This window comes from Bombina bombina, chromosome 2 (genome assembly GCF_027579735.1).
Source record: "Bombina bombina isolate aBomBom1 chromosome 2, aBomBom1.pri, whole genome shotgun sequence".
Lineage (NCBI taxonomy): Eukaryota > Metazoa > Chordata > Amphibia > Anura > Bombinatoridae > Bombina > Bombina bombina.
Window position 1 is genome coordinate 966764491 of NC_069500.1, and position 26769 is coordinate 966791259.

General features: G+C 41.6%; 1 protein-coding gene across 1 annotated transcript in view; it reads right to left on the reverse strand.

Annotated features, from left to right (window-relative positions):
- The window catches only part of LOC128649910 (alcohol dehydrogenase class-3), a 95279-nt gene that overhangs the window by 1152 nt on the left and 67358 nt on the right, over positions 1 to 26769 (reverse strand). Inside the window, exon 8 of the mRNA XM_053703461.1 lies at positions 11906 to 12044. Within this exon, the coding sequence (XP_053559436.1) occupies positions 11906 to 12044 (139 nt within the window). The remainder of the gene's footprint in view (positions 1 to 11905; positions 12045 to 26769) is intronic.

Consider the following 26769-nt stretch of genomic DNA (forward strand, 5'->3'; position numbering starts at 1 on the left):
CAGAGGTGACTGAAGTTTATTTTTATTAAAGACCTGTCTTAGAAAATGACAGGGTGGGCCATGGACTCGCCATATTGTAAAAGAAACAAATTTATCAGGTAAGCATAAATTTCCTTTTCTTTTACAAGATATGACGAGTCCACGGATTTCATCCTTACTTATGGGATACAAATGCTAAAGCTATAGGACACGGATGAAAGGGAGGGACAAGACAGGAACCTAAACGGAAGGCACCACTGCTTGAAGGACCTTTCTCCCAAAAATAGCCTCGGACGAGGCAAAGGTATCAAATTTGTAAACTTTGGAAAAAGTGTGAAGAGACGACCAAGTTGCAGCCTTGCAAATCTGTTCAACAGAAGCATCATTTTTAAATTCCCATGAGGAAGCCACATCCCTAGTGGAATGAGCTGTAATTCGTTCAGAAGGCTGCTGTCCAGCAGTCTCATATGCAAAACGGATGATACTCTTCAGCCAAAAAGAAAGAGAGAGGTAGCCGTAGCTTTCTGACCCCTACGTTTCCCAGAAAAGACCACAAACAATGAAGATGATTGACGAAATTCCTTAGTCGCCTGCAAGTAGAACTTCAGGGCACGGACTACGTCCAAATTATGTAACAGACGCTCCTTCTTAGAAGAAGGATTAGGACACAATGAAGGAACCACAATTTCCTGATTAATATTCCTGCTAGAAACAACCTTAGGAAGAAAACCAGGTTTGGTAAGCAACACTACCTTATCGGAAAGAAAACTAAGATAAGGAGAATCACATTGTAATGCTGAAAACTCAGAAACTCTGCGAGCAGAAGAAATAGCAACCAAAAATAAAACTTTCCAAGATAACAACTTAATATCTATGGAATGCATAGGTTCAAACGGAACCCCTTGAGGAACATTAAGAACTAAATTCAAACTCCAAGGAGGAGCAATTGGATTAAACACAGGCCTGATTCTAGACAGAGCCTGACAAAAAGATTGAACATCCTGAACATCTGCCAGACGTTTGTATAGCAAAAATAGATAGATCAGAAAACTGTCCCTTTAAGAAACTTGCTGACAACTCTTTCTCCAATCCTTTTTGGAGAAAGAATAAAATCCTAGGAATCCTAATCGTACTCCATGAGTAGCCCTTGGATTCGCACCAATAAAAGATATTTACGCCATATCTTATGGTAAATTTTTCTAGTAACAGGCTTACGTGCCTAAATCAAAGTATCAATGACCGAATCAGAGAACCCTCGCTTAGATAAAATCAAGTGTTCAATCTGCAAGCAGTCAGCTGTAGAGAAATTAGATTCAGTTCATGGAAGGGTCCCTGAATGAGAAGGTCCTGCCTCAATGGAAGCTTCCACGGTGGCAGAGAGGACATGTCCACCAGATCGGCATACCAAGTCCTGCGAGGCCACGCAGGAGCAATGAAAATCATTGAAGCCCTCTCCTGTTTGATCCGAGCAATCACCCGGGGAAGGAGAGCAAACGGTGGAAACACGAAAGCTAGGTTGAACGACCAAGGCATCTATCAGTTTGGCCTGAGGATCCCTGGACCTGGATCCGTATCTCGGGAGCTTGGCATTCTGACGAGATGCCATGAGATCTAGCTCCGTCCTGCCCCATCTGAGAATCAGGGTGGCAAAGACCTCCGGATGGAGTTCCCATTCTCCCGGATGAACGTCTGTCTGCTCAAAAAAACACTTCCCAGTTGTCCACTCCTGGGATGTAGATTGCTGACAGATAACAAGAGTGAGCCTCCGCCCACTGAATTATCTTGGATACTTCTGTCATTGCTAAGGAACTCCTTGTTCCTCCCTGATGATTGATGTAAGCTACAGTCGTAATGTTGTCCGACTGAAATCTGATGAATCTGGCCGAAGCCAACGGAGGGTAAGTCTGAAGCGCATTGATATAGCTCTCAAATCTAGGATATTGACGGGAAGTAGAGACTCCGATCGAGTCCATACACCCTGAGCCCTCAGGGAGTTCCAGACTGCTCCCCATCCTATCAGACTGGCGTCTGTTGTCCCTATTACCCATGAGGGTCTGCGGAAGCATTCCCCTGGGACAGATGATCCAGCGACAATCACCATAGAATAGAATCCCTTGTCTCCTGATCTAGAGATATATGAGAAGAAAAAGTTGCATAATCTCCATTCCACTATCTGAGCATGCTCAGAGTCGATTAGAGCTCCCAAGAAAGGAGCCCTTGACTGTGGAACAAACAAACTCTGTTCTAGAGTCACTTTCCACCCGTGAGTCCTTAGAAAGGACAGAACAATGTCGGTGTGATACTCCATTAGCTGATAAGATGACGCCTGGATCAGAATATCGTCCAGAGAAGGCGCCACTCCTGCAGCCTGAGAACCTCCAACAGAGACCCCAGAAACCTTGTGAAAATTCTGGGCGCCGTTGGCCAGCCCGAAAGGTAGAGCCACAAACTGAAAATGTCTGACCAGAAAGACAAACCTCAAAAACTTGGGATGATCTCTGTGGATAGGAACATGAAGATGTGCATCCCTTAAACCCACGGTAGTCATAAATTAGCCCTTCTGGATCAAAGGGAAAAAAGGCACAAATATTGTCCATCTTGAAAGTTGGAACTCTGAGAAACTTGTTTAGACTCATGAGGTCTTAAGCTAGGTCCCGTCCCTGTTCCTGAATTGGAACGGGACAAATTACTCCCAAGAGGGATAGGTCTCTTACAACGTGTAAGAACGCCTCTCTGTGTATCTGGATTACAGACAATCAAGAAAGAAGAAACCCTCCTCTAGGGGAAAAAAATTCCGAATTTCAGATTGTATCCCTGGGACACTATCTCTAATTGCCAGGGATCCGGAACATCTCTCATCCAAGACCGGATGAAGAAAGACAGTCTGCTCCCTACTAGATCCGGTCCCGGATCGGGGCCAACCCAGCATGCTGACTTGGGAACAGCAGCGAGTCTCTTGGATGTTGACCCTTGTGCCAACACTGGTTATGTCTCCAGGTAGATTTGGCTTGCGAATAGATATCTTCCAGTTTAAAAGAGAAAGGGGTGGTCCCTTAAAATTTGAAAGGCAGCAAAATTTAGTGATATGCAGATAAGTCGAATTTAGCAAACTCAGAAGTTCAAATCATATCTTAGATTTATTTATAGGACTTTCCAACTGAAATAATACAGCAGTCAAAGTGCCGTTGCTCTAGTGACGGTGACACAGCTGAAAGTGGTTGGAAGCCCGGAGTACGACTTTCAGAATCTTTGAAAGAAGCAACTACCCCCTTAGGAAGTAGCAAGTCTCGTAGCCCAGCTGAATACATTCTAACCCCAGGAATGACTATCCAGCCACCTAAGCTGAAAAGGGTATATCTCATGAAAAATTGCATACTACAAAAAAGTTGGAGCCCTCCACTTGTTAATAAAACACAGGATACATGAGGGATCTGAGAAAATGACACTGCAGTAGCAAGTGGGATTGAACATGCAAATACTCCAGTTTGCCAGTCCCCAAATTAGACCACAAAAGGACACCTAATATGTTGTGGGCACTGTAGGAATGTGATAAAATAACCATCGTCCACATACTCCCCAATAATGATATCTTTAAGAGGAGAGGGTCTTAGAAAAAGAGGGAAACAGCCCCTCTATCTTTTTTTTTTAAAAAAAAATAAACTTCTTATTTCTGTTGTGCAGAAAACAATCCAATTAAATAGTCAACATTGCTGTAAACACACATTGCTAAAAACATGAAACAAGCGATGTCATGTGCCACAATTCCATATAACATCTGAAAGGAACCGCAGAGCCTAGACCCACAATAGTGAGAAAAAAAGTGGAGAATGGATGCCGCAGAGCACCGCATGTGGGCCATAACCATACGTGGGACACTACAGGAGAATTGTAGCCAAAATTACCATAGTCAAGCCAAACAGCACAACCTTATAAAGATAAATTGCCACTTTATTATTATAAACAGCTTTCACAGAATACTGTCTCTGGAAGGGCAAAGGCAACTCGTCCTGGTGTACTTATGTGTCACTATATGGAAATACTGTCAGCCGTTCTACTTAACAGCCATACCTACTCTTAAGTAGCAAATATTTGTTTATGGCTGTCGCATTGATTAACAGAAACAATGCGACAGCACACAACAGAGTTAACCTCAGAAAGGCTTGCAGAGGTACTCTAATACTCATTCCCCACGTATCTTAAACTAAATCCGGAGCGTAATGGCAACGCTATCCGGACACACAGAGGGGAAGAGCTGCAACCGTCAAGGAAAACAGGAAACGAGCACAGTCAAAGACGACTCCAAGCTCCGCCTCCCATGTGTAAACACAGCCAGCATACAGTCCTTACTACTGCGCTGCTGAGAAAGAGAGGCCAGAAATAAGCCCGCCCTTCATGGGCGTAACGTATACACTCTCCCGGTCGCCATATTTACATTAAATGCGACCAATGGGAGTTAACGGACCCCTTACAGTGAAAATGTAAAACCGGTCATGATCCTAAAGAAACAAGGTATAACAAGGAGCCGTATCTAGCAATATGACCCAAGTCCCCAAACAAAACAGGAGTGTGTATATACACGACATGCACTATTGTGTCTTGTTACCAGTCATATGTCGCACATTGCCATATCAAAGGGAACACTGCTATTGTATGCGCTTATTTCAACTGCGTTATAAAAGTCCACCACTCCCTACGACAATGTAAATAACATAAGGAGAAGGAAGAGACCTTGGCGCCCCTAACTTTGGCGCCGTTATGAACTCCGCCCCTCGTGGGCATTCTGTCAACTATCTCCCGGTCGCCATTGTTATATGTAAAGGCACCGGGAGCAATATGTGCAATAAGATCTGAGCAGCCTGCTGCCTAAGAACAGCGAAATCGGCCATAACACACACTTATTTAGTATACTATTGTGGAAACCCCGCCCATCGTGGGCATAAACCATCTCCCGGTCGCCATTCCAGATTAACCCAGTAAAGCGCCGGGAGAGAAACAAACAGCACACACACACACAGACTGTTCCTCCCTGGAAAGGATAGCCAGCAGTCATGGTCGTAAGTTAATAACCATTGCTAGACAAGTCTGTCACGTAATGAGCTTAAAACATACCCCAGTACTGAATTAAGACGCCACGTGAGGAGTCCCCTAGTGTTACATGAGACTCAATAACCCACAAATACAGCCCAGTCTGTTGAAACTGTCAGGGGAAAAAGGCTCTTTACTGACTGAGCCCCTGAGTCCCCTTGTACATAAGTGCAGAAAACTTCCTGATGCAAATAAGTCTCTGAGGAACTTTTGTAGGGATATAAAAGCTGCACTTACCTCATACGCTGTCCAACAGCATGACAGCCTTAACAGGGTTCAGAGGTCCATTGGGTCCCTCCTGTAGTCCTGCAGAAAAATTAAGCTTAGGCCATCACACAAAGGGCAGCATCACAGTATGGGAGGTGCAGTGAGAATTATGTCCCACCAGTTCCCATTGCTTTGAAGCCACCAAATGCTTCTCTTTTAACAGAGTTATTTGGTCTAGGCTACACCCCAGCACAAAGTAGCACACTTTGGCACCACTTAAAAAAACATAATTTATGCTTACCTGATAAATTTATTTCTCTTGTAGTGTATCCAGTCCACGAATCATCCATTACTTATGGGATATTCTCCTTCCCAACAGGAAGTTGCAAGAGGATCACCCACAGCAGAGCTGCTATATAGCTCCTCCCCTAACTGCCATATCCAGTCATTCGACCGAAACAAACAGAGAAAAGAGAAACCATAGGGTGCAGTGTTGACTGTAGTTTAATTAAATTTTAGACCTGCCTTAAAATGACAGGGCAGGCCGTGGACTGGATACACTACAAGAGAAATAAATTTATCAGGTAAACATAAATTATGTTTTCTCTTGTTAAGTGTATCCAGTCCACGGATCATCCATTACTTATGGGATATATAGATATATATAGTACACGGATGATGGGAGGGACAAGGCAGGGATTAAGCGGAAGGAACCACTGCCTGAAGAACCTCTCTCCCAAAAACAGCCTCCAAAGAAGCAAAAGTATCAAATTTGTAAAATTTTGACAAAGTGTGAAGCGAAGACCAAGTCGCGGCCTTGCAAATCTGTTCAACAGAGGCCTCATTTTTAAAGGCCCAGGTGGAAGCCACAGCTCTAGTAGAATGAGCTGTAATTCTTTCAGGGGGCTGCTGTCCAGCAGTCTCATAGGCTAGGCGTATAATACTCCGAAGCCAAAAGGAAAGAGGTTGCCGAAGCTTTTTGACCTCTCCTCTGTCCAGAATAAACGACAAACAGGGAAGATGTTTGACGAAAATCTTTAGTAGCTTGTAAGTAAAACTTCAAGGCACGGACTACGTCCAGATTATGTAAAAGACGTTCCTTCTTTGAAGAAGGATTAGGACACAATGATGGAACAACAATCTCTTGATTGATATTCTTGTTAGAAACCACCTTACGTAAAAACCCAGGTTTGGTACGCAGAACTACCTTATCTGCATGAAAAATCAGATAAGGAAAATCACATTGTAAGGCAGATAGCTCAGAGACTCTCCGAGCCGAGGAAATAGCCATCAAAAACCGAACTTTCCAAGATAAAAGCTTAATATCAATGGAATGAAGGGGTTCAAACGGAACTCCTTGAAGAACTTTAAGAACCAAGTTTAAGCTCCATGGGGGAGCAACAGGTTTAAACACGGGCTTAATTCTAACCAAAGCCTGACAAAATGCCTGGACGTCTGGAACTTCTGCCAGACGCTTGTGCAAAAGAATAGACAGAGCAGAAATCTGTCCCTTTAAGGAACTAGCTGATAATCCTTTGTCCAAACCCTCTTGGAGAAAGGACAATATCCTAAGAATCCTAACCTTACTCCATGAGTAATTCTTGGATTCACACCAGTAAAGATATGTACGCCATATCTTGTGATAGATTGTCCTGGTAACAGGCTTTCGTGCCTGTATTAAGGTATCAATGACTGACTGAGAAGCCACGCTTTGATAGAATCAAGCGTTCAATCTCCATGCAGTCAGTCTCAGAGAAATTAGATTTGGATGATTGAAAGGACCTTGTATTAGAAGGTCCTGTCTTAGAGGCAGAGTCCATGGTGGAAAGGATGACATGTCCACTAGGTCTGCATACCAGGTCCTGCGTGGCCACGCAGGCGCTATTAGAATCACTGATGCTCTCTCCTGTTTGATTTTGGCAATCAGTCGAGGGAGCAGAGGAAACGGTGGAAACACCTAAAGCCAGGTTGAAGAACCAAGGCGCTGCTAGAGCATCTATCAGCGTCGCTTCTGGGTCCCTGGACCCGGATCCGTAACAAGGAAGCTTGGCGTTCTGGCGAGACGCCATGAGATCCAACTCTGGTTTGCCCCAACGATGAATCAACTGAGCAAACACCTCCGGATGGAGTTCCCACTCCCCCGGGTGAAAAGTCTGACGACTTAGAAAATCCGCCTCCCAGTTCTCCACGCCTGGGATATGGATTGCTGACAGGTGGCAAGAGTGAGTCTCTGCCCAGCGAATTATTTTTGAGACTTCTAACATCGCTAGGGAACTCCTGGTTCCCCCTTGATGGTTGATGTAAGCCACAGTCGTGATATTGTCTGACTGAAATCTGATGAACCTCAGTGTTGCTAACTGAGGCCAAGCCAGAAGAGCATTGAATATTGCTCTTAACTCCAGAATATTTATCGGAAGGAGTTTCTCCTCCTGAGTCCACGATCCCTGTGCCTTCAGGGAGTTCCAGACTGCACCCCAACCTAGAAGGCTGGCATCTGTTGTTACAATTGTCCAATCTGGCCTGCGAAAGGTCATACCCTCGGACAGGTGGACCCGAGACAACCACCAGAGAAGAGAATCTCTGGTCTCTTGATCCAGATTTAGCAGAGGGGACAAATCTGTGTAATCCCCATTCCACTGACTTAGCATGCATAATTGCAGCGGTCTGAGATGTAGGCGCGCAAATGGCACTATGTCCATTGCAGCTACCATTAAGCCGATCACCTCCATACACTGAGCCACCGAAGGACGCGGAATGGAATGAAGAATACGGCAAGCATTTAGAAGCTTTGATAACCTGGACTCCGTCAGGTAAATTTTCATCTCTACAGAATCTATAAGAGTCCCTAAGAAGGAGACTCTTGTGAGTGGGGATAGAGAACTCTTTTCCTTGTTCACTTTCCACCCGTGCGATCTCAGAAATGCCAGAACTATCTCTGTATGAGACTTGGCAATTTGAAAGCTTGACGCCTGTATCAGGATGTCGTCTAGATACGGATCCACCGCTATGCCTCACGGTCTTAGAACCGCCAGAAGTGAGCCCAGAACCTTCGTAAAGATTCTCGGGGCTGTAGCCAACCCGAAGGGAAGAGCTACAAATTGGTAATGCCTGTCTAGAAAGGCAAACCTTAGGAACCGATGACGATCTTTGTGAATCGGTATGTGAAGGTAGGCATCCTTTAAGTCCACTGTGGTCATGTACTGACCCTCTTGGATCATGGGTAGGATGGTCCGAATAGTTTCCATTTTGAAAGATGGAACTCTGAGGAATTTGTTTAAGATCTTTAGATCCAAAATTGGTCTGAAGGTTCCCTCTTTTTTGGGAACCACAAACAGATTTGAATAAAAACCCTGTCCTTGTTCCGTCCGCGGAACTGGATGGATCACTCCCATTACTAGGAGGTCTTGCACACAGCATAGGAATGCCTCTTTCTTTATCTGATTTGCAGATAACCTTGAAAGATGAAATCTCCCTTGTGGAGGGGAAGCTTTGAAGTCCAGAAGATATCCCTGAGATATGATCTCCAACGCCCAGGGATCCTGAACATCTCTTGCCCACGCCTGAGCGAAGAGAAAAAGTCTGCCCCCTACTAGATCCGTCGCCAGAAAGGGGGCCGTTCCTTCATGCTGTCTTAGAGGCAGCAGCAGGCTTTCTGGCCTGCTTGCCTTTGTTCCAGGACTGGTTAGATTTCCAGGCCTGCTTAGATTGAGCAAAGGTTCCCTCTTGTCTTGAAGCGGAGGAAGTTGATGCTGCACCTCCCTTGGAATTTCGAAAGGCACGAAAATTAGACTGCTTGGCCTTTGATTTGGCCCTGTCCTGAGGAAGGGTATGAGCCTTACCTCCAGTAATGTCAGCAATAATTTCTTTCAAACCAGGCCCGAATAAGGTCTGCCCCTTGAAAGGAATGTTGAGTAATTTAGACTTTGAAGTCACATCAGCTGACCAGGATTTGAGCCATAGCGCCCTACGCGCCTGGATGGCGAATCCGGAATTCTTAGCCGTTAGTTTAGTCAAATGAACAATGGCATCAGAAACAAATGAGTTAGCTAGCTTAAGAGTTCTAAGCTTGTCAACAATTTCAGTCAATGGAGCTGTATGGATGGCCTCTTCCAGGGCCTCAAACCAGAATGCCGCCGCAGCAGTTACAGGCGCAATGCATGCAAGGGGCTGTAAAATAAAACCTTGTTGAATAAACATTTTCTTAAGGTAACCCTCTAATTTTTTATCCATTGGATCTGAAAAAGCACAACTGTCCTCAACCGGGATAGTGGTACGCTTTGCTAAAGTAGAAACTGCTCCCTCCACCTTAGGGACAGTCTGCCATAAGTCCTGTGTAGTGGCATCTATTGGAAACATTTTTCTAAATATAGGAGGTGGGGAAAAGGGCACACCGGGCCTATCCCACTCCTTACTAATAATTTCTGTAAGCCTTTTAGGTATTGGAAAAACATCAGTACTCACCGGCACTGCATAGTATTTATCCAGCCTACACAATTTCTCTGGCACTGCAATTGTGTCACAGTCATTCAGAGCAGCTAATACCTCCCCAAGCAATACACGGAGGTTCTCAAGCTTAAATTTAAAATTAGAAATCTCTGAATCAGGTCTCCCCGAATCAGAGACGTCACCCACAGACTGAAGCTCTCCGTCCTCAGGTTCTGCATATTGTGACGCAGTATCAGACATGGCTCTTACAGCATCTACGCGCTCTGTATCTCATCTAACCCCAGAGCTATCGCGCTTGCCTCTCAATTCAGGCAATCTGGATAATACCTCTGACAGGGTATTATTCATGATTGCAGCCATGTCCTGCAAAGTAATCGCTATGGGCGTCCCTGATGTACTTGGCGCCATATTAGCGTGCGTCCCTTGAGCGGGAGGCGAAGGGTCCGACACGTGGGGAGAGTTAGTCGGCATAACTTCCCCCTCGACAGACCACTCTGGTGACAATTCTTTTATAAAGACTGATCTTTACTGTTTAAAGGTGAAATCAATACATTTAGTACACATTCTCCTATGGGGCTCCACCATGGCTTTTAAACATAATGAACAAGTATCCTCTGTTTCAGACATGTTTGTACAGACTAGCAATGAGACTAGCAAGCTTGGAAAACACTTTAAAGCAAGTTAACAAGCAATATAAAAAACATTACTGTGCCTTTAAGAGAAACAAATTTTGACAAAATTTGAAATAACAGTGAAAAAAGGCAGTTACACTAACAAAATTTTTACAGTGTATGTAACAAGTTAGCAGAGCATTGCACCCACTTGCAAATGGATGATTAACCCCTTAACAACAAAACAGAATAATAAATGACAAAAACGTTTTTTAAACACAGTCACAACAACTGCCACAGTCTACTGTGATTGTTACTCTCCTCAAACACGAGTTTGAAGCCTTTTGAGCCCTTCAGAGATGTCCTGTATCATGCAGAGGGAAGCTAAATGTCTCTGTCAGTATTTTTATCTGCACAGAAAAGCACTAAAATAGGCCCTTCCCACTCATATTGCAACAGTGGAAAGCTTCAGGAAACTGTCTCTAGGCAGAAATCAAACCAGCCATGTGGAAAAAAACTATGCCCCAATAAGTTTTGTCACCAAACATATATAAAAACGATTAACATGCCAGCAAACGTTTTATATTACATTTTTATAAGAGTATGCATCTCTATTAATAAGCCTGATACCAGTCGCTATCACTGCATTTAAGGCTTTACTTACATTAATCCGGTATAAGCAGCATTTTCTAGCAAATTACATCCCTAGAAAAATATTAACTGCACATACCTTATTGCAGGAAAACCTGCACGCCATTCCCTCTCTGAAGTTACCTCACTCCTCAGAATATGTGAGAACAGCCATGGATCTTAGTTACTTCTGCTAAGATCATAGAAAATGCAGGCAGATTCTTCTTCTAAATACTGCCTGAGATAAACAGCACACTCCGGTACCATTTAAAATAAACTAAGTATAAAACACCACACTCCTCTTACGACCTCCATCTTGGTTGAGGCTTGCAAGAGAATGACTGGATATGGCAGTTAGGGGAGGAGCTATATAGCAGCCCTGCTGTGGGTGATCCTCTTGCAACTTCCTGTTGGGAAGGAGAATATCCCATAAGTAATGGATGATCCGTGGACTGGATACACTTAACAAGAGAAAATAATAAACTCTTGATTGAAGAATCTAAAACTAACACCTCACTTTACCTCTTCCTATCAGTAACACAGGCAAAGAGAATGACTGGGGCAAGAGGAAAGGGAGGAGCTATATATACAGATCTGCTGTGGTGCTCTTTGCCTCTTCCTGCTGACCAGGAGGAGATATCCCATAAGGATGAAATCCGTGGACTCGTCATATCTTGTAAAAGAAAAAAAAAACATTTTTTTTTTAATGCAGTTTTAAAAAGTTCTGCTTTAACCATTGATGAATTGATAATGTGTCTGTGATTTACTTGTATGCACACTTATGACACTGTTGGATTAGTATAACATTTTTCTATAAACACAATTTAAAATTATAACACATGATTAAACAGACAGAATATTTTAGAATCATTATATTGGATTACACAATCAAGGAAAAAAGGCTTAGGACAGATCCTAAAAAAAGTGCACAAATAAATCTGACTTACCTTTTGCCTGCATGCATCAATTCAAAGGCCTCATTAATGGAACTGAAAGGCAGAGTGTGTGTTACAAACTCATCAACCTTGATTTTTTTAGCGATGTATTCAGAAACCAGCTTTGGAACACTTTCAACACTCTTCCAGCCTGCAACATAACAAAGACATTATTTGGTACGTGAAACACATATTTTCCTCTCTTTTTCTTTTAACGGTCACTGACTTCTTAAAATTCTCTGTTTTAATCATGACATTCACTTTTAAAATGTGATTATAGTAATAAAGGAACAGTAAAGTCAAAATTACAGTTTCATAATCTATCTGAACAAACAACTTTCCAATTTACTTCTGTCAATTTTGCTTTGCTTTCCTGGTATCCTTTGTTGAAGAGTAAACCAAGTTGGTAGGCTAATAGGCTCTCAGAAGTGTGCACATGTATTTAGCAGTCTAAGGTAGCAGTGTTTGCAACAATGTTTATAGCAAAGTTGCACAATCTTGCAAAAACTGCAGCCAAATGACTAAAGACGTGCACTTTCCTGAGCTCACCTAGATTTAGTCTTTAGCAAAGCATACAAAGAAAACAAAGCAAAAATCGATAATAGAAGGAAATTGGAAAATTTTTATTAAAGGGTTATTAAATACATTCCATGTACTTCACTTGAATTATGCCATTTTTAAACCTAGGTTACACTGCAAGTAAGTGAAGGAGAGTTGCTGTACATGTGCAAACATCAGCATCAGAATGCAATAAAAAACAGAGTTTATGCTTACCTGATAAATTTCTTTCTTTCCGGATATGGTGAGTACATGATATCAATTACTGTTTGGAATATCACTTCTGGCCAGCAGGAGGAGGCAAAGAGCACCACAGTCAAAACTTAAAGGGACATAAAACCCAAACATTTTCTTACATGATTCAGATATAAAAAAAAAAAAAAAAAATTGTTTTCTCTAACATTTATTTATAACCAGCAACAAGTACAGGATCCATGATAACAAAAAACGAAAAATATTTCAGTTGTTAGACATTATATTAGCACCAAAAAAAAACAGAGAAAGAAAAACAATATCAAGCAAACATAAAATGCATATTACAAGTCATATACACAGTGAATTGAACTGAATTATCTATCCATTAACTCATTACTCATTGTTGGGATTTTTTTTTTAATTTATAAGAGGGGGAAAGAAAAAAAAAGAAAGAGAAAAAAAAGGGGGGGGGGAGGGGAGGGGGGAAAAAAGGGGAAGGGGAAAGGGGGAGGAAAGATCCCGATTCTCTCTAACCCCCACCGCCTACCAAATACCCAGCAGAACCATCTCCGAGTTCTTAAATGGAGAGATCAAATAGTCAATTTCTCTCTCAGGGAGAATCTTAATGAACGGTGCCCATTTATCAAAAAATTTCCTTACATCTAGTTCGTTATCTATATTCGCGTTTTTTTGTTCTAAAACACATTGTTTCTTTAAGTGATTCCTAATTTCGGAGATGGATGGAATTGATCTCGATTTCCATTTTTTGCATATCAGGTATCTAGTAGCCAAAATAGACAAGTTTACTAGTTTCTCATTAGGCTGACACCTATCTTCAAATTTTAGACATAGCATGACCTGGAACAGAGTCAAAGCTAACGATTCAATTTTCAGTTTATTCTTAAGCCAGTATTCTAGTTTGCTCCATAAGTTTCTCAGTCTAGGGCAATGCCAGAACATATGAATTAGATCTGCAGCCAAGTAAGAACATTTGGGGCATTTATTAAATTCCTGATTTCGGACTCTTAGGCCCCTTTCCGGAGTAAAGTATGCCCTGTGCAAAAGTTTTAGGTGTGCATCATGCCAGTTAGAAGAAAGAGTCGTTTTTATTATTTTACTTACTGATGATTGAATAGTTTTCGGTTCAATGTTACTATGTGGAATTAAGGTATTCCAAGTCAGAGCCAGATTCTCCAGAATAGAAGTGCCTCTATTTAGGCCCAACATATAATAACAGGGAGCAATGGACATAGAGCTATTTTTAGTTATTACTAGCCAATTTTCCAATTTGCCCAAAGTCCAGCTCCATCCAATTTTATGGACAAGATCAACGACATAATGCCTTATCTGTAGATACGCAAAAAAGTATTTGTTGGACAAATTAAATTCATTCCTCAGCTCTTCAAAGGACCTGACACACTTTCTATCCTGGTCAACTAAGTAAATAACCTTATCCAATCCTTTATTGTGCCAACTCTTAAAAACCAAAGAGTCTAGACCTGGTTGGAAATTCGGGTTTCTGATCAAAGGGAGGTATTTTGATGCTATACAGCTTATTGAGAGAGATTTGGTTAGCTTAGACCAAGCTTTAAGAGGGTTCAAGATAAATTTAAGTTCTTTAATGCTTACTGGAAGATCTCTAGGTTCCAAGTGCGCCAAAGCCACTGGTGAATATGGTTCACATACGTTAAGTTCGAGTTCATTATTTAAAACATAATTCTTGGAGGATATCCAGTCCGCTACTATGCGAGCTAGGAAACATAAATTATAGGATCTTAAATTTGGTAGTGCTAGGCCTCCCAGCTCTCTTGGTACTGCCAGTTTAGAAAGGGCTATCTTGGATCTTTTCCCCTGCCAAATAAATTGCCTAATTGATGAATTCATTGATAGTACATCTTTTTCGAAAAGAATTACTGGGACATTCTGTAGGATGTAAAGAAGCTTTGGTAGAAGTGCCATTTTAAATAGAGCGGACCGACCAGATATTGAAAGTGGTAAGTTTTGCCAGGCCTTAAGCCTTTCTTTTAAATAAACAAGCATTGGAGTTATATTTGCTTTATATAGGTCCCTCAAATTAATTGGGATGTTAATTCCTAAGTATTTCATTGATTCCGTTACCAGTCTGAAGGGTAAGTCTAAGTTACTTCTAGTGTTTTTTCTAAGCCAGACTAACTCAGATTTTGTAGCATTTACTTTATACCCTGAGAATGCACCAAAGTGATCAGTGATTTTCAGAAGCCTTGGAATATTCTGAGCTGTATTGGAGAGGTAAACGAGTAAATCGTCTGCGTATAGACCGATTTTCATTTCATGATTTTGGATTTTAATACCCTCCAGGGAGCTCCTAATCATAATTGCCAAGGGTTCTATGGCTACATCGAAAAGAAGCGGGGAGAGAGGACAGCCCTGGCGAGTGCCCCTATCCAATGCAATTGGAGAGGAAGTGTCATTGTTGATAATCAGGCGTGTATAAGATTGGTTATATAAATTCTCCACAAACTTAGGGAGATTGCCCTCAATCCCAAACTTTAATAGGGAGAAAATTATATGCTTATGGATTACTAAATCGAAGGCCTTTTCTGCGTCAATTGACAAAATGGCCAGGTCCGGGGAGTCCTCTCTCCCCGCCCCCCGTAGAGACAATCCTTGGATAAATTCCATGGTGACAAGTAATTCTCTAATTTTTGCTGAAGAGTTGCGGTTATTAAGGAAGCCGGCTTGGTCCGGGTGGATCACTCTGGATAGAATAGACTGAAGCCTAGTTGCTAAAATTGAAGAAAGAATCTTGTAGTCCGAATTTAGCAATGCGATTGACCTATAAGACTCTTTACGTGTAGGGTCCTTCCCCTCTTTTAAAATCAATGTAGTGAATGAAGACGAGAAAGAAGGTGTGACCTGTTTATTATTTATAAAGATATCATTGAACAAATTACCCAGATAAGGGACTATCTCTGATGATAAAATTTTGTAGAACTCATTGGGTAATCCATCCGGCCCAGCCGCCTTGTTAAGAGAAAGTTTAATGATTGTTTTTTCAATTTCTTCCCTTGTGATAGGTGAATTAAGTCTGTCAATTGCTTCAGAAGTGGCCGTAGGAAATGTAATTTTACTCCAAAATTCATTCGCCTTCTCTATGTCAAACTCCTTGCCAGTGTAAAGTTCTTGAAAATATTGATGGAATATATTTGAGATTTCTTCAGGCTTAGATAGATGTTTCCCATTATGCTGAATTTTGTCTATAGTAGGTTTTTTGTTCTCGTTCTTAATTAACTTAGCTAACATTTTACCAGACTTATTACCGAATCTATGTAATTTAGCTTGCAGTCTAAGCTCATTGTGATTTTCCTGGGTTAGATAGAAAGTATCTCTTGCAGATTTGGCACGAATATATCTTGCCCAATTTAAGGGAAGTCTTTCAAGTAAATAAAGATTGTAAGAATTAATCACTGAGTTACATACTTCCTTCTCTCTTGCCTTCCTTCTCTTATTCAGTCTAGCAGTATATGCAGTGATTTCCCCTCTGAGGACTGCTTTAGCAGTTTCCCAGAAGATATCTGTGCGATCTACATAGCTATTATTAAATTGAGCATATTCCTTAAATTTATTCCTAAGCCACTCTTTGAATTTCAGATCAGTGAATAAATAATAGGGAAAAAAGAATCGCAAAATCTTTGATTTCGGCTGAGCAAAGTTAAGCTCGAGAGAGATAGGCCCATGGTCTGACAAAAAAATTGGCATTAATTCTGTTTTTACCTTTGCAGAGCTTAGCCGATCATCGATTAAAAACAGATCAATCCTAGATAAAGATTTATGAGCCTTAGATAGACATGTAAAGTCCTGAGTATCAGGATTTTGAGATCTCCATATATCTCGTAAAGCAAGGATTTGTTTAATCTTATTGATCATTTTAAAATCAAGGCTATCTTTCTTTTGTTTCAAGAGCTTTGTGTCTCTTCTGAGTCTGTCTAAAGGACATTGTGGAGCCATATTGAAATCCCCCCCCAGGATTAAATGGCCTTCACTGCTAAGGAGTTTGGCCTGTAGTGAATCCCAAAAGTCAGGGTCAGTTTTATTCGGACCATAGACATTACAAATTGTATATTTTGTCTGACCTACTTTCAGTTTGACCACAGCATACCTCCCCCCAGGGTCGACCTCGGAATGTAAAATCTCCACTTGGACTCTTTTGCCTATAAGTATTGCGACCCCTTTTTTCTTTCCAGAACTTGGAGCCGCTAATACCTCCTTTACCCAGGATGATTTTAGTTTTAGTGATTCCTCTAAATTTAAATGCGTTTCCTGTATAAGTCCAATATCAGCCTGGGCCTTCCGCAAATGTGTCAATATTGCCTTCCGTTTGATGGGGGACGATATTCCCCCTACATTCCAGGATACAATTTTAAGATTTTCTAGTTTTTGTGTCATCTCTCTAATACGTATAGTGAGAAAAAGAAGGTTGAGAGAGCGGGGGGGGGGGGGGGGGGGGAGGGAGAGAACCGGGCGGGAAAGGAACCAGGAGCAAACGGAGAGAGAGAGAGAGAGAGAAAAAAAAAAAAAAAAAAAAAAAAGGGGGGAGGCTTAGAGAAAAAAAAAAAAAAAAAAAAGAGGGGATTCCTTATCCCCAACCCTGAAGCTACCTTCGCCATACACCTGTCTTCCGAGATGTTAAAAAAAGATAAACTAGATTTATGACTAGTATCTATGTGTCTAGGGTCTTAAAAAGATTTTCTGCAGTTTGGCCATCCTCAATTATATGTGTTGTCCCTTTTACTACCACTTTAAGTTTAGCAGGGTAAATCAAGGCCGCTCTATACCCTTGTTGAATGAATTTAGAACACATCGGGGCCAGTTCTTTTCTCTTTAAGGCTGTATCTGCCGAAAAATCTTGAAAAATCAAGATCCTACTATCCTCTATAGTGATTGGTTGATTTTTACGAAAATACTGCAGTAGTAGGTTTTTATCTTTATAATTGAGCAATCTTGCGATTACAGGTCTAGGTCTACCACTCTTGTTGCTATCCGAGCGAGGAGCCCCTATTCTGTGGGCTCTTTCCACTATAATCGGTGGGTATGTGGATGGGACTTTTAAAGCTTTAACGAGTATGTCGGAAATGAAAGTATCAAGGTTTTCAAATTGATTAGTTTCAGGAAGTCCAATTATTCTTAGATTGTTCCGTCTGGAACGGTTTTCAAGATCCTCTAGCCTATCCATCATTTTTTGAAGATTTTTGGTTGAGGTCTCAGTTTTAGCACTATGTAGACTTACTTGATCTTCCAAATCCGAGACCCTCTGCTCTACTTCCTGCAGCCTATTCGAGAATTGCCTTACCTCTTGAGTTAAGGCGGAGATATCTTGTTTAATTTCAGATTTAACTGTTTCAAATTTAGGAGAGAGTGCCTCTGCTATGTTAGTTACTAACATCTGCATGTTAAGATTTTCTGGCATTGCTGCGGGATTAGTAGGATTAATTTGGTGGTCAGTAACTGAATCCTGTGTGTTCTTGAGTTTCTTGTCCCTATGTCTCCCTGCCATATTAGGGGAGGGTGTTTTAAGAGAGTTCGAGAGAAATTTGTCCATGTACCACGTGATTGGGGGTGAAGGTGAAGAAGGAGTTGTTTAATCAACCGTTCCTATTAAGTAAGTGCAGTGGGAGAAAAAAAAAAAAAAAATAAGGGGGGGGGAGTGATTGTGAGTGTGACATGTGATGTTAAAGTTATTAATCTAGAGAAAGTGAGGTTGTGCCAGTGAAAAAGGAGTGGAAAACCTGTGTAATAGGGCACAAGGCCCAAAAAGTGCAAGAAGCTCAAGGCCGGATAGTAATGTGAATTTATAGAAAATGATACAATTCTGTTAACTATAAATTATAATTAAGTATATTTTTGTGAGAATACCTTTTCCCTTATTAGCTTTCTCCCTTTTCTTCCCCTCTTATCTGCCCCTCCCTTCCTTCCCCCTCTTTTTAGGGGAGACCACGGCGTATAATAAAGTGTAGGCTTGAATTATAGAAACCAGCAATTGCTCTTATCTCCTTAGTACAGTTTCTAACAGGATAGTTTTTACTCTAATCCAATCTCTCCTCCAACAGCAAATTAACAGCAATTCTGAATAACCTTATTGTAACCCTTGATACAGTTTCTTTTTACTTCAACTGGCCCCAAAGTGGACTTCTTACCCTAGTCGTGTCTTGTTAATGTTAACCCTTTGTGTTATCTAAGGATAGCGAACAGTCTTAATTTTATAAGAGAGAAATTAATTCCTGCTACCTGGGAGAAAGCAACCAAGAACTTCAAGAAACGATCTTTCGATTCTAGATTATTGTATATTTCTAACCAAGGAGGGTTAAGTAAGGAGCTATATCTTTAGTAGTTTAGACAGTTTTTCAAGAGTAAGATTTATGTCCCAAATAAGTCTTACTAAATTTCCTCTCTCTTTTTCCCCCACTTTTCTTCCACCTTATTCTAATTCCCCACCCCCTCCCTCCCCAGTCTATTGTTGTAAATGAAAGAAAGCTTTATAGGAAAGAATATGCAATTAGGTCCTCTTATAGAGAACAACTTAGTATGGTATAGACAAACTTTCAGGAGGGCCTAAGATGGGAAATAAAGAGATAAATTCTCCCACAAGATTTATACAGTGGATATTGTAAAACAAGATATAATTGAGTATATATAGTCTATAACCAAACACTGTTTTTAAAAAATGAGAGCAAGTAGGTTCTAATCTACTAAACAGTTGGGATTCTAATATACAGTCTATTATTCTTAGGAAGCGAGAAAAAGAGGCTATGTCCTGTTCATTTAACCCCTAAGTCAGTGATACAGATTTACTGCCCTTTCATGGGAAATAAGGGGGCTATTGAAGGGGCACTCAATTAAATTCTCCTGTGGAAAACAGTGAAATAAACTAGAGACACTTCTTCAGGAGTCTCTAAGTATTACCTCAAATGCTCTGTATCTCTTTAGGTATAGCCGGTTTGTAACCATTCATATGTTAATATATGTATCAATTTTAAGTCGGGTTTAATGGCTTCTAAAAGAGAAGCAAGAATTCCAAAATAGAAGGCTCTTGGGCAGTTACTTCTATCTGTTATTTATATAGAAAGTCTACAATTAGGTCCCTATACAGAAAACAACTTAGTATGGTATATACAAAATTTCAGCCAGGCCTAAAAAACACAAAGGAAAAAAAAAAAAGTTTTACTAGGGTACATATAATCTATAGCAAAACACCATCTTAAGAAAGTTGAGGCCAAATGGATTCCATCCTACTGACCAAGTTGAAATTCTAATACACAATCTAGTAGAAAAATGAAAGAAAAAGAGGCTATGACCTGTTAATTTAACCACTAATTCAGTAATACAGTTTTTACACCTCTTTCATCAGAGATAAGGGGGCTATATAAAAAAGCACACAATTAACTTCTTATATTGAGGGCAGTTAATACGTTAGAGGTGCTTCATCACAAGTCCCTAAGCGTTACATTAAGCCCTTTGTATGTCATTAGATATAACCATTTTGTAGCTATTCATGTGCTAAAAAAAAAAACAAAAAAAAAAAAAAAAAAAAAAAAATTTTAATTCGGCCTTAGTGACTTCTATAAGGGAAGTTTCAAATTATAGAAAACTTAAACAAGCAAAACAGAGAAATAGACAACCCTTATTACAGACTTTTTTTTCTGATGTAAGCCAAACTATGGCAACATAACGAAATACAGCCCTTCTATTCTATAGTAAGTAATATTATATATAATAGGTTAGTATTTTACTGCCAAGTAACGTAACATTTTCTGTTTTTTTTCCTTTTTCTCTGTCCTTAATCTTCCTTCCTTCTCTCTTCCCTTCCGTCCCCCCTCCTTTCTATAATAAATTGTAGGCAGCAGTTGTAATCCTTTGGCTCAGTTCTGAGAGCTTTCAAGACAAGGTTCTTTTTTTTTCTTTTTATATTCCTTTATCTCCTCTAATTATTGCCTTAATGTGAGAGAGTATATATCTCCGGCATTAACCATGAATTATGGAAAGTTCCTCCCTGTGCACTCTGCCGAGAGTGATTCTCCCACTCACCTCCTCCTTCCCCACTCATCCGCTGCTACTCCTCCTGTTGTTGCCTCTGCGGGGAGTCTTGCTTGCTATGCTCAAGTAGTAAGGGAATCCCCCTCACCACTTCTCTTTGGCGTTCACAGCTCAGCCGCTAACCTCCCTCCTCTCACGCAGCACCGGTGGGAGAGGAGGGGGAAGGATCCATGCAGGGGCCCGTCAAACGGACCGGTGAACCAGGTCGCAAACCTCCGCTGCACACTCAAACACAATCTCCCTTACCCCCTCTCACGCAGCACTGGTGGGAGAGGGGGAGGGGAGCACCAAAAGCTGGGCCGAGATCTTCACAATGTCCGGCGTCAGAACAGACTGCTCCTGTCAGCAAGTTGCGGTTCCACGACAGGAACTCTCAGCCGACACTAGAGGTGGGGAGGGAGAGACCGGTGAGGGGAGAGAAAAAAGAAAAGTCCCAAGCACAGGTAAATAGTGCAGCTTTCGGAGAAACTCAGGAGGTGCCAGGTAACTTGCAGCTGTAAGCCGGGTCCGTTTGTTTCTTGCCCTGTCTCCTTAGACTACTTTAAAAAGACAACAACAGCCAGTATATTGAAACTTCAAATAGTGGTTAAGTGTATAGAGCCAAACAAATGTCCCTTTATAGCGACATAAATACTGGGTATGTTAGGCAGCTTATTTGCCTTCTCAACGGGATGAAGTGCCGCTGAGTAGGTTCCTGAGTGATAGTATTGACTGTCCTAATGCAAACTCCCAAACTTGGGAGAGGCGCGAGAATCACCGCCAGCAGCTGTGGGACTGGAGGCCAGAGCTCAGCTTCACCTGCTTGCTCCTCCTCCACCGGAACCCAAAAATCTAGAGAAAACAATTTTAAACAACTTTTTAATTTACTTCTATTATCTAATTTGTTTAATTCTCTCTGTATCATTTGTTGAAGGAGCAGCAATGCACTACTGGTTTCTAACTGAAAACATGGGTGAGCAAATGACAATCGATATATATATGCAGCCACCAATCAACAGCTAGAACCTAGGTTCTCTGCTGCTCCTGAGCTTGCCTAGATAAACCTTTCAGCAAAGGATACCAAGAGAAGGAAGTAAATGAAATAATAGAAGTAAATTTGTAAGCTATTTAAAATTGTATTCTATGTCTGAATAATGAAATAAAAATGCTGGGTTTCATGTCCCTTTAAGTATCACTTCCCTTCCCACAACCCTCAGTCATTCGACTGGAGGTAAATGGAGAAAGAAAAAAAAAGAAAGAGTAACACAAGGTGTAGAGGTGCCTGAGGTGTTAGTTAAAAAGTACTGTCTTAATATAAAGGGTGGGGCCCGTGGACTTACTATATCCGGAAATAAATAAATTTATCAGGTAAGCATAAATTTTGTTTTCTTTCCAAATATATGGTGAGTCCACGGCATCATCAATTACTGTTGAGAATCAATACCCAAGCTAGAGGACACATGATTAGGGAGGGACAAGACAGATAACCTAAATAGAAGGCACCCCTGCTCCCAAAAGAAGCCTCAGCCAAGGCAAAAGTATAACATTTGAAAAAAAATATGCAGAGAACCAAGTTGCAGCCTTGGAATCTTTTCTACAGAAGATTCATTTTAGAAAGCCCAAGGAGGCCGCCCTAGTAGAATGAGCTGTAATCCTCTCAGAAGGCTGCTGTCCAGCAGTCTCATAAGTCAACCAAATTAAATTTCTCAACCAGAGAGAAAAAGCAGAAGCTTTCTGACCTTTACGTTTCCCAGAGAAACAAACAGGGCAGAAGACTGGCGAAATTCCTTAGTCGTCTGTAATTAAACTTTTAAAGTGAAAGTAAATCCTAGCGTTTTACAAACGCTAGGATTTACTATTGAAACAAATAAAGGGGATTTTCATTCATGAAGTATAAGCTACTTCATGTAGAAAGCTCCTTTTATTTGATTCAATTGATCGCCGTTTTTACCTTGTACATGAACCCACGGCAAAAAAAAAAAAAAAAACATTTGGCTAAGAGGCGACATAGCTTATACTTCATGAATGAAAATCCCCTTTATTTGTTTCAATAGTAAATCCTAGCGTTTGTAAAACGCTAGGATTTACTTTCACTTTAAGCACGCACAACATCCAAGATGAGCAACAACGTTCTTTATGAGAAGAAGGATGAGGACATAGAGAAGGAATCACAATTTCCTGATTAAAATATATGTCCGGAACCACTATAGGAAGGAAACCTAACTAGAACAAAGAACCACCTTATCGACAAGGAAGAGACGAAAAGGCAAATCGCACTGCAAGGCTGAGAATCCCGAAACTCTCCGAGCAGAAAAGATAGCAAAAAGAAACAAAACAAATTAATATCTATAGAATGCAATGGCTCAAAACGGAGCCTGCTGTAAAACTTGAACAAAGTTAAAGCTCCAAGAAGTGCAACAGACTAACACAGGCCTGATTCTGATCAAGGCCTGACAAAAAGATTGCACATCTGGCACATCAGCCAGACACTAATGTAGTAAAAAGAAAATGCAGAAATCTGACCCTTCAGGGTACGGACTAATAAACCCTTCTCCAGAGCTTCCTAGAGAAAGACAAAATCCTAGGAATACTGACCCTACTCCAAAAGTAGCCCTTGGATTCACACCAATAAAGAGATATACGCCATAACTTATGACAAATCTCTCAAGTAACAGGCTTACGAGCGTGAATCATGGTCTCAAAGACTGACTCAGAAAAACCACGCTTAGACAGAACTAAGAGTTCAATCTCCAAGCAGAAAGCTTCAGAGAAACGAAAGGATGGGCCCTGAATTAGAAGGTCCCTCCTCAGGAACAACCACCAAGGTGGAAGAGATACATCCCCGCTAGGTCAGTATCCAGATCCTGCGAGACTATGCATGAACTATAAAAAATACAGAAGTCCACTTCTATGTGATACGAGCAAAGACTCGTGGAAGGAGAGCAAACTGAGGAACAGGGATGTCAGACTGAAAACCCAAGAAGCGTCAAGGATTTTAACATAGCCGCCTGCTGATTTGTAAACCTTTAAACATAACGAGAAAATCTGGCGCACTGCCATCTCCAACTCCAGCACCCCTCATTTGAGAGTTAATCTGGAGGACACCTTACCTGATAAATTACTTTCTCTTGTGGTGTATCCAGTCCACGGATTCATCCTTTACTTGTGGGATATTCTCCTTCCCAACAGGAAGTGGCAAAGAGAGCACACAGCAGAGCTGTCCATATAGCTCCCCCTCTAGCTCCACCCCCCAGTCATTCGACCGAAGGTTAGGAAGAAAAAGGAGAAACCATAGGGTGCAGTGGTGACTGTAGTTTAAAAATAAAAAAAACCCTGTCGTAAAATGACAGGGCGGGCCGTGGACTGGATACACCACAAGAGAAAGTAATTTATCAGGTAAGCATAAATTCTGTTTTCTCTTGTAAGGTGTATCCAGTCCACGGATTCATCCTTTACTTGTCGGATACCAATACCAAAGCTTTAGGACACGGATGAAGGGAGGGAACAAGACAGGTACCTTAAACGGAAGGCACCACTGCTTGTAAAACCTTTCTCCCAAAAATAGCCTCTGAAGAAGCAAAAGTATCGAATTTGGAAAATTTGGAAAAAGTATGCAGCGAAGACCAAGTCGCTGCCTTACAAATCTGTTCAACAGAAGCATCATTTTAAAAGCCCACGTGGAAGCCACTGCTCTGGTAGAATGAGCAGTAATTGTTTCAGGAGGCTGCTGGCCAGCAGTCTCATAGGCCAAACGGATGATGCTTTTCAGCCAAAAAGAGAGGTAGCGGTCGCCTTCTGACCTCTCCTCTTACCAGGATAACAAACAAAGAAGTTGTTTGTCTGAAATCCTTAGTTGCTTGTAAATGGAAACTTTAAAGAACGAACCACATCAAGATTGTGTAACAGACGTTCCTTCTTCGACGAAGGATTAAGACACAGAGAAGGAACAACAATTTCCTGGTTAATATTCTTATTAGACACAACCTTAGGAAGAAAACCGGGTTTGGTACGCAAAACTACCTTATCTGCATGGAACCAGGTAAGGTGAATCACACTGTAAAGCAGATAACTCCGAAACTCTTCGAGCAGAAGAGATAGCTACCAAAAACAAAACTTTCCAAGATAACAGTTTAATATCTATGGAATGTAAAGGTTCAAACGGAACCCCTTGCAGAACGGAAAGAACTAAATTCAGACTCCATGGCGGAGCCACAGGTCTATAAACAGGCTTGATTCTGACTAAAGCCTGACTAAACGCTTGAACGTCTGGTACCTCTGCCAGACGTTTGTGTAAAAGAATAGACAAAGCAGATATCTGTCCCTTTAAGGAACTAGCTGATAATCCTTTCTCCAATCCTTCTTGGAGAAAGGACAAAATCCTGGGAATCCTAACCTTACTCCATGAGTAACCCTTGAATTCACACCAAAAAAAGATATTTTCGCCAAATCTTATGGTAGATTTTCCTGGTGACAGGCTTTCTAGCCTGAATCCGGGTATCAATAACCGACTCAGAGAAACCACGCTTTGATAGAATTAGGCGTTCAATCTCCAAGCAGTCAGACGCAGAGAAATTAGATTTGGATGTTTGAAAGGACCCTGTATTAGAAGGTCCTGCCTCATTGGCAGTGTCCATGGTGGCACAGATGACATGTCCACTAGGTCTGCATACGAAGTCCTGCGTGGCCACGCAGGCGCTATTAGAATCACCGAAGCCCTCTCCTGCTTGATTCTGGCAACCAGACGAGGGAGGATAGGAAACGGTGGAAAAATATAGGCCAGATTGATTGTCCGACTGAAACCTGATGAATTTGACTGCAGCTAGCTGAGGCCATGCCTAAAGCGCGTTGAACATCGCCCTCAGTTCCAGAATGTTTATCGGGAGAAGAGCTTCTTCCCGAGACCATAAGCCCTGAGCTTTCAGGGAGTCCCAGACTGCACCCGAGCCCAACAGACTGGCGTCGGTCGTTACGATGATCCACTCTGGTCTGCGGAAACACATTCCCTGAGACAGGTGATCCTGAGACAACCACTAGAGAAGAGAATCTCTGGTCCCCTGGTCCAACTGTATTTGAGGAGACAAATCTGCATAATCCCCATTCCACTTATTGAGCATGCATAGTTGCAGTGGTCTGAGGTGTATCCGTGCAAAAGGGACTATATCCATTGCCGCTACCATTAGTCCGATTGTCTCCATGCACTGAGCTACAGATGGCCGAGGAATGGAATGAAGAGCTTGGCAAGTAGTTAAGAGTTTTAACTTTCTGACCTCCGTCAGAAATATTTTCATTTCTACCGAGTCTATTAGGGTTCCTAGGAAGGGAACTCTTGTGAGGGGGGAGAGAGAACTCTTTTTGATGTTCACCTTCCACCCGTGAGACCTCAGAAAGGCCACTACAATTTCCGTATGAGACTTGGCTCTTTGGAAAGTCGACGCCTGAATTAAGATGTCGTCTAGATAAGGCGCCACTGCTATGCCCCGCGATCTTAGTACCTCCAGGAGGGACCTTAGCACCTTTGTGAAAATTCTGGGAGCAGTGGCCAACCCGAAAGGAAGAGCCACAAACTGATAATGCTTGTCCAGAAATGCGAACCTGAGAAACTGGTGATGATCTTTGTGGATAGGAATGTGCAGATACGCATCCTTTAGATCCACGGTAGTCATATATTGACCCTCCTGGGTCATTGGTAAGATTGTCTGAATGGTCTCCATCTTGAATGATGGGACTCTGAGGAATTTGTTTAGAATTTTAAGATCCAGGATTGGTCTGAAAGTTCCTTCTTTCTTGGGAGCCACAAACAGGTTTGAGTAAAAACCCAGCCCTTGTTCCGCAATTGGAACTGGGTGGATCACTCCCATTGTATGTAGGTCTTCTACACAGCGTAAGAACGCCTCTTTCTTTGTCTGGTCTGTAGACAAACGAGAAATGTGGAACCGTCCCCTTGGAGGGGAGTCCTTGAAATCTAAAAGATATCCCTGGGATACAATCTCTAAGGCCCAGGGATCGTGTACGTCTCTTGTCCAGGCCTGAGCGGAGAGAGAGAGAGAGAGAGAGAGAGAGAGAGACACAGAGAC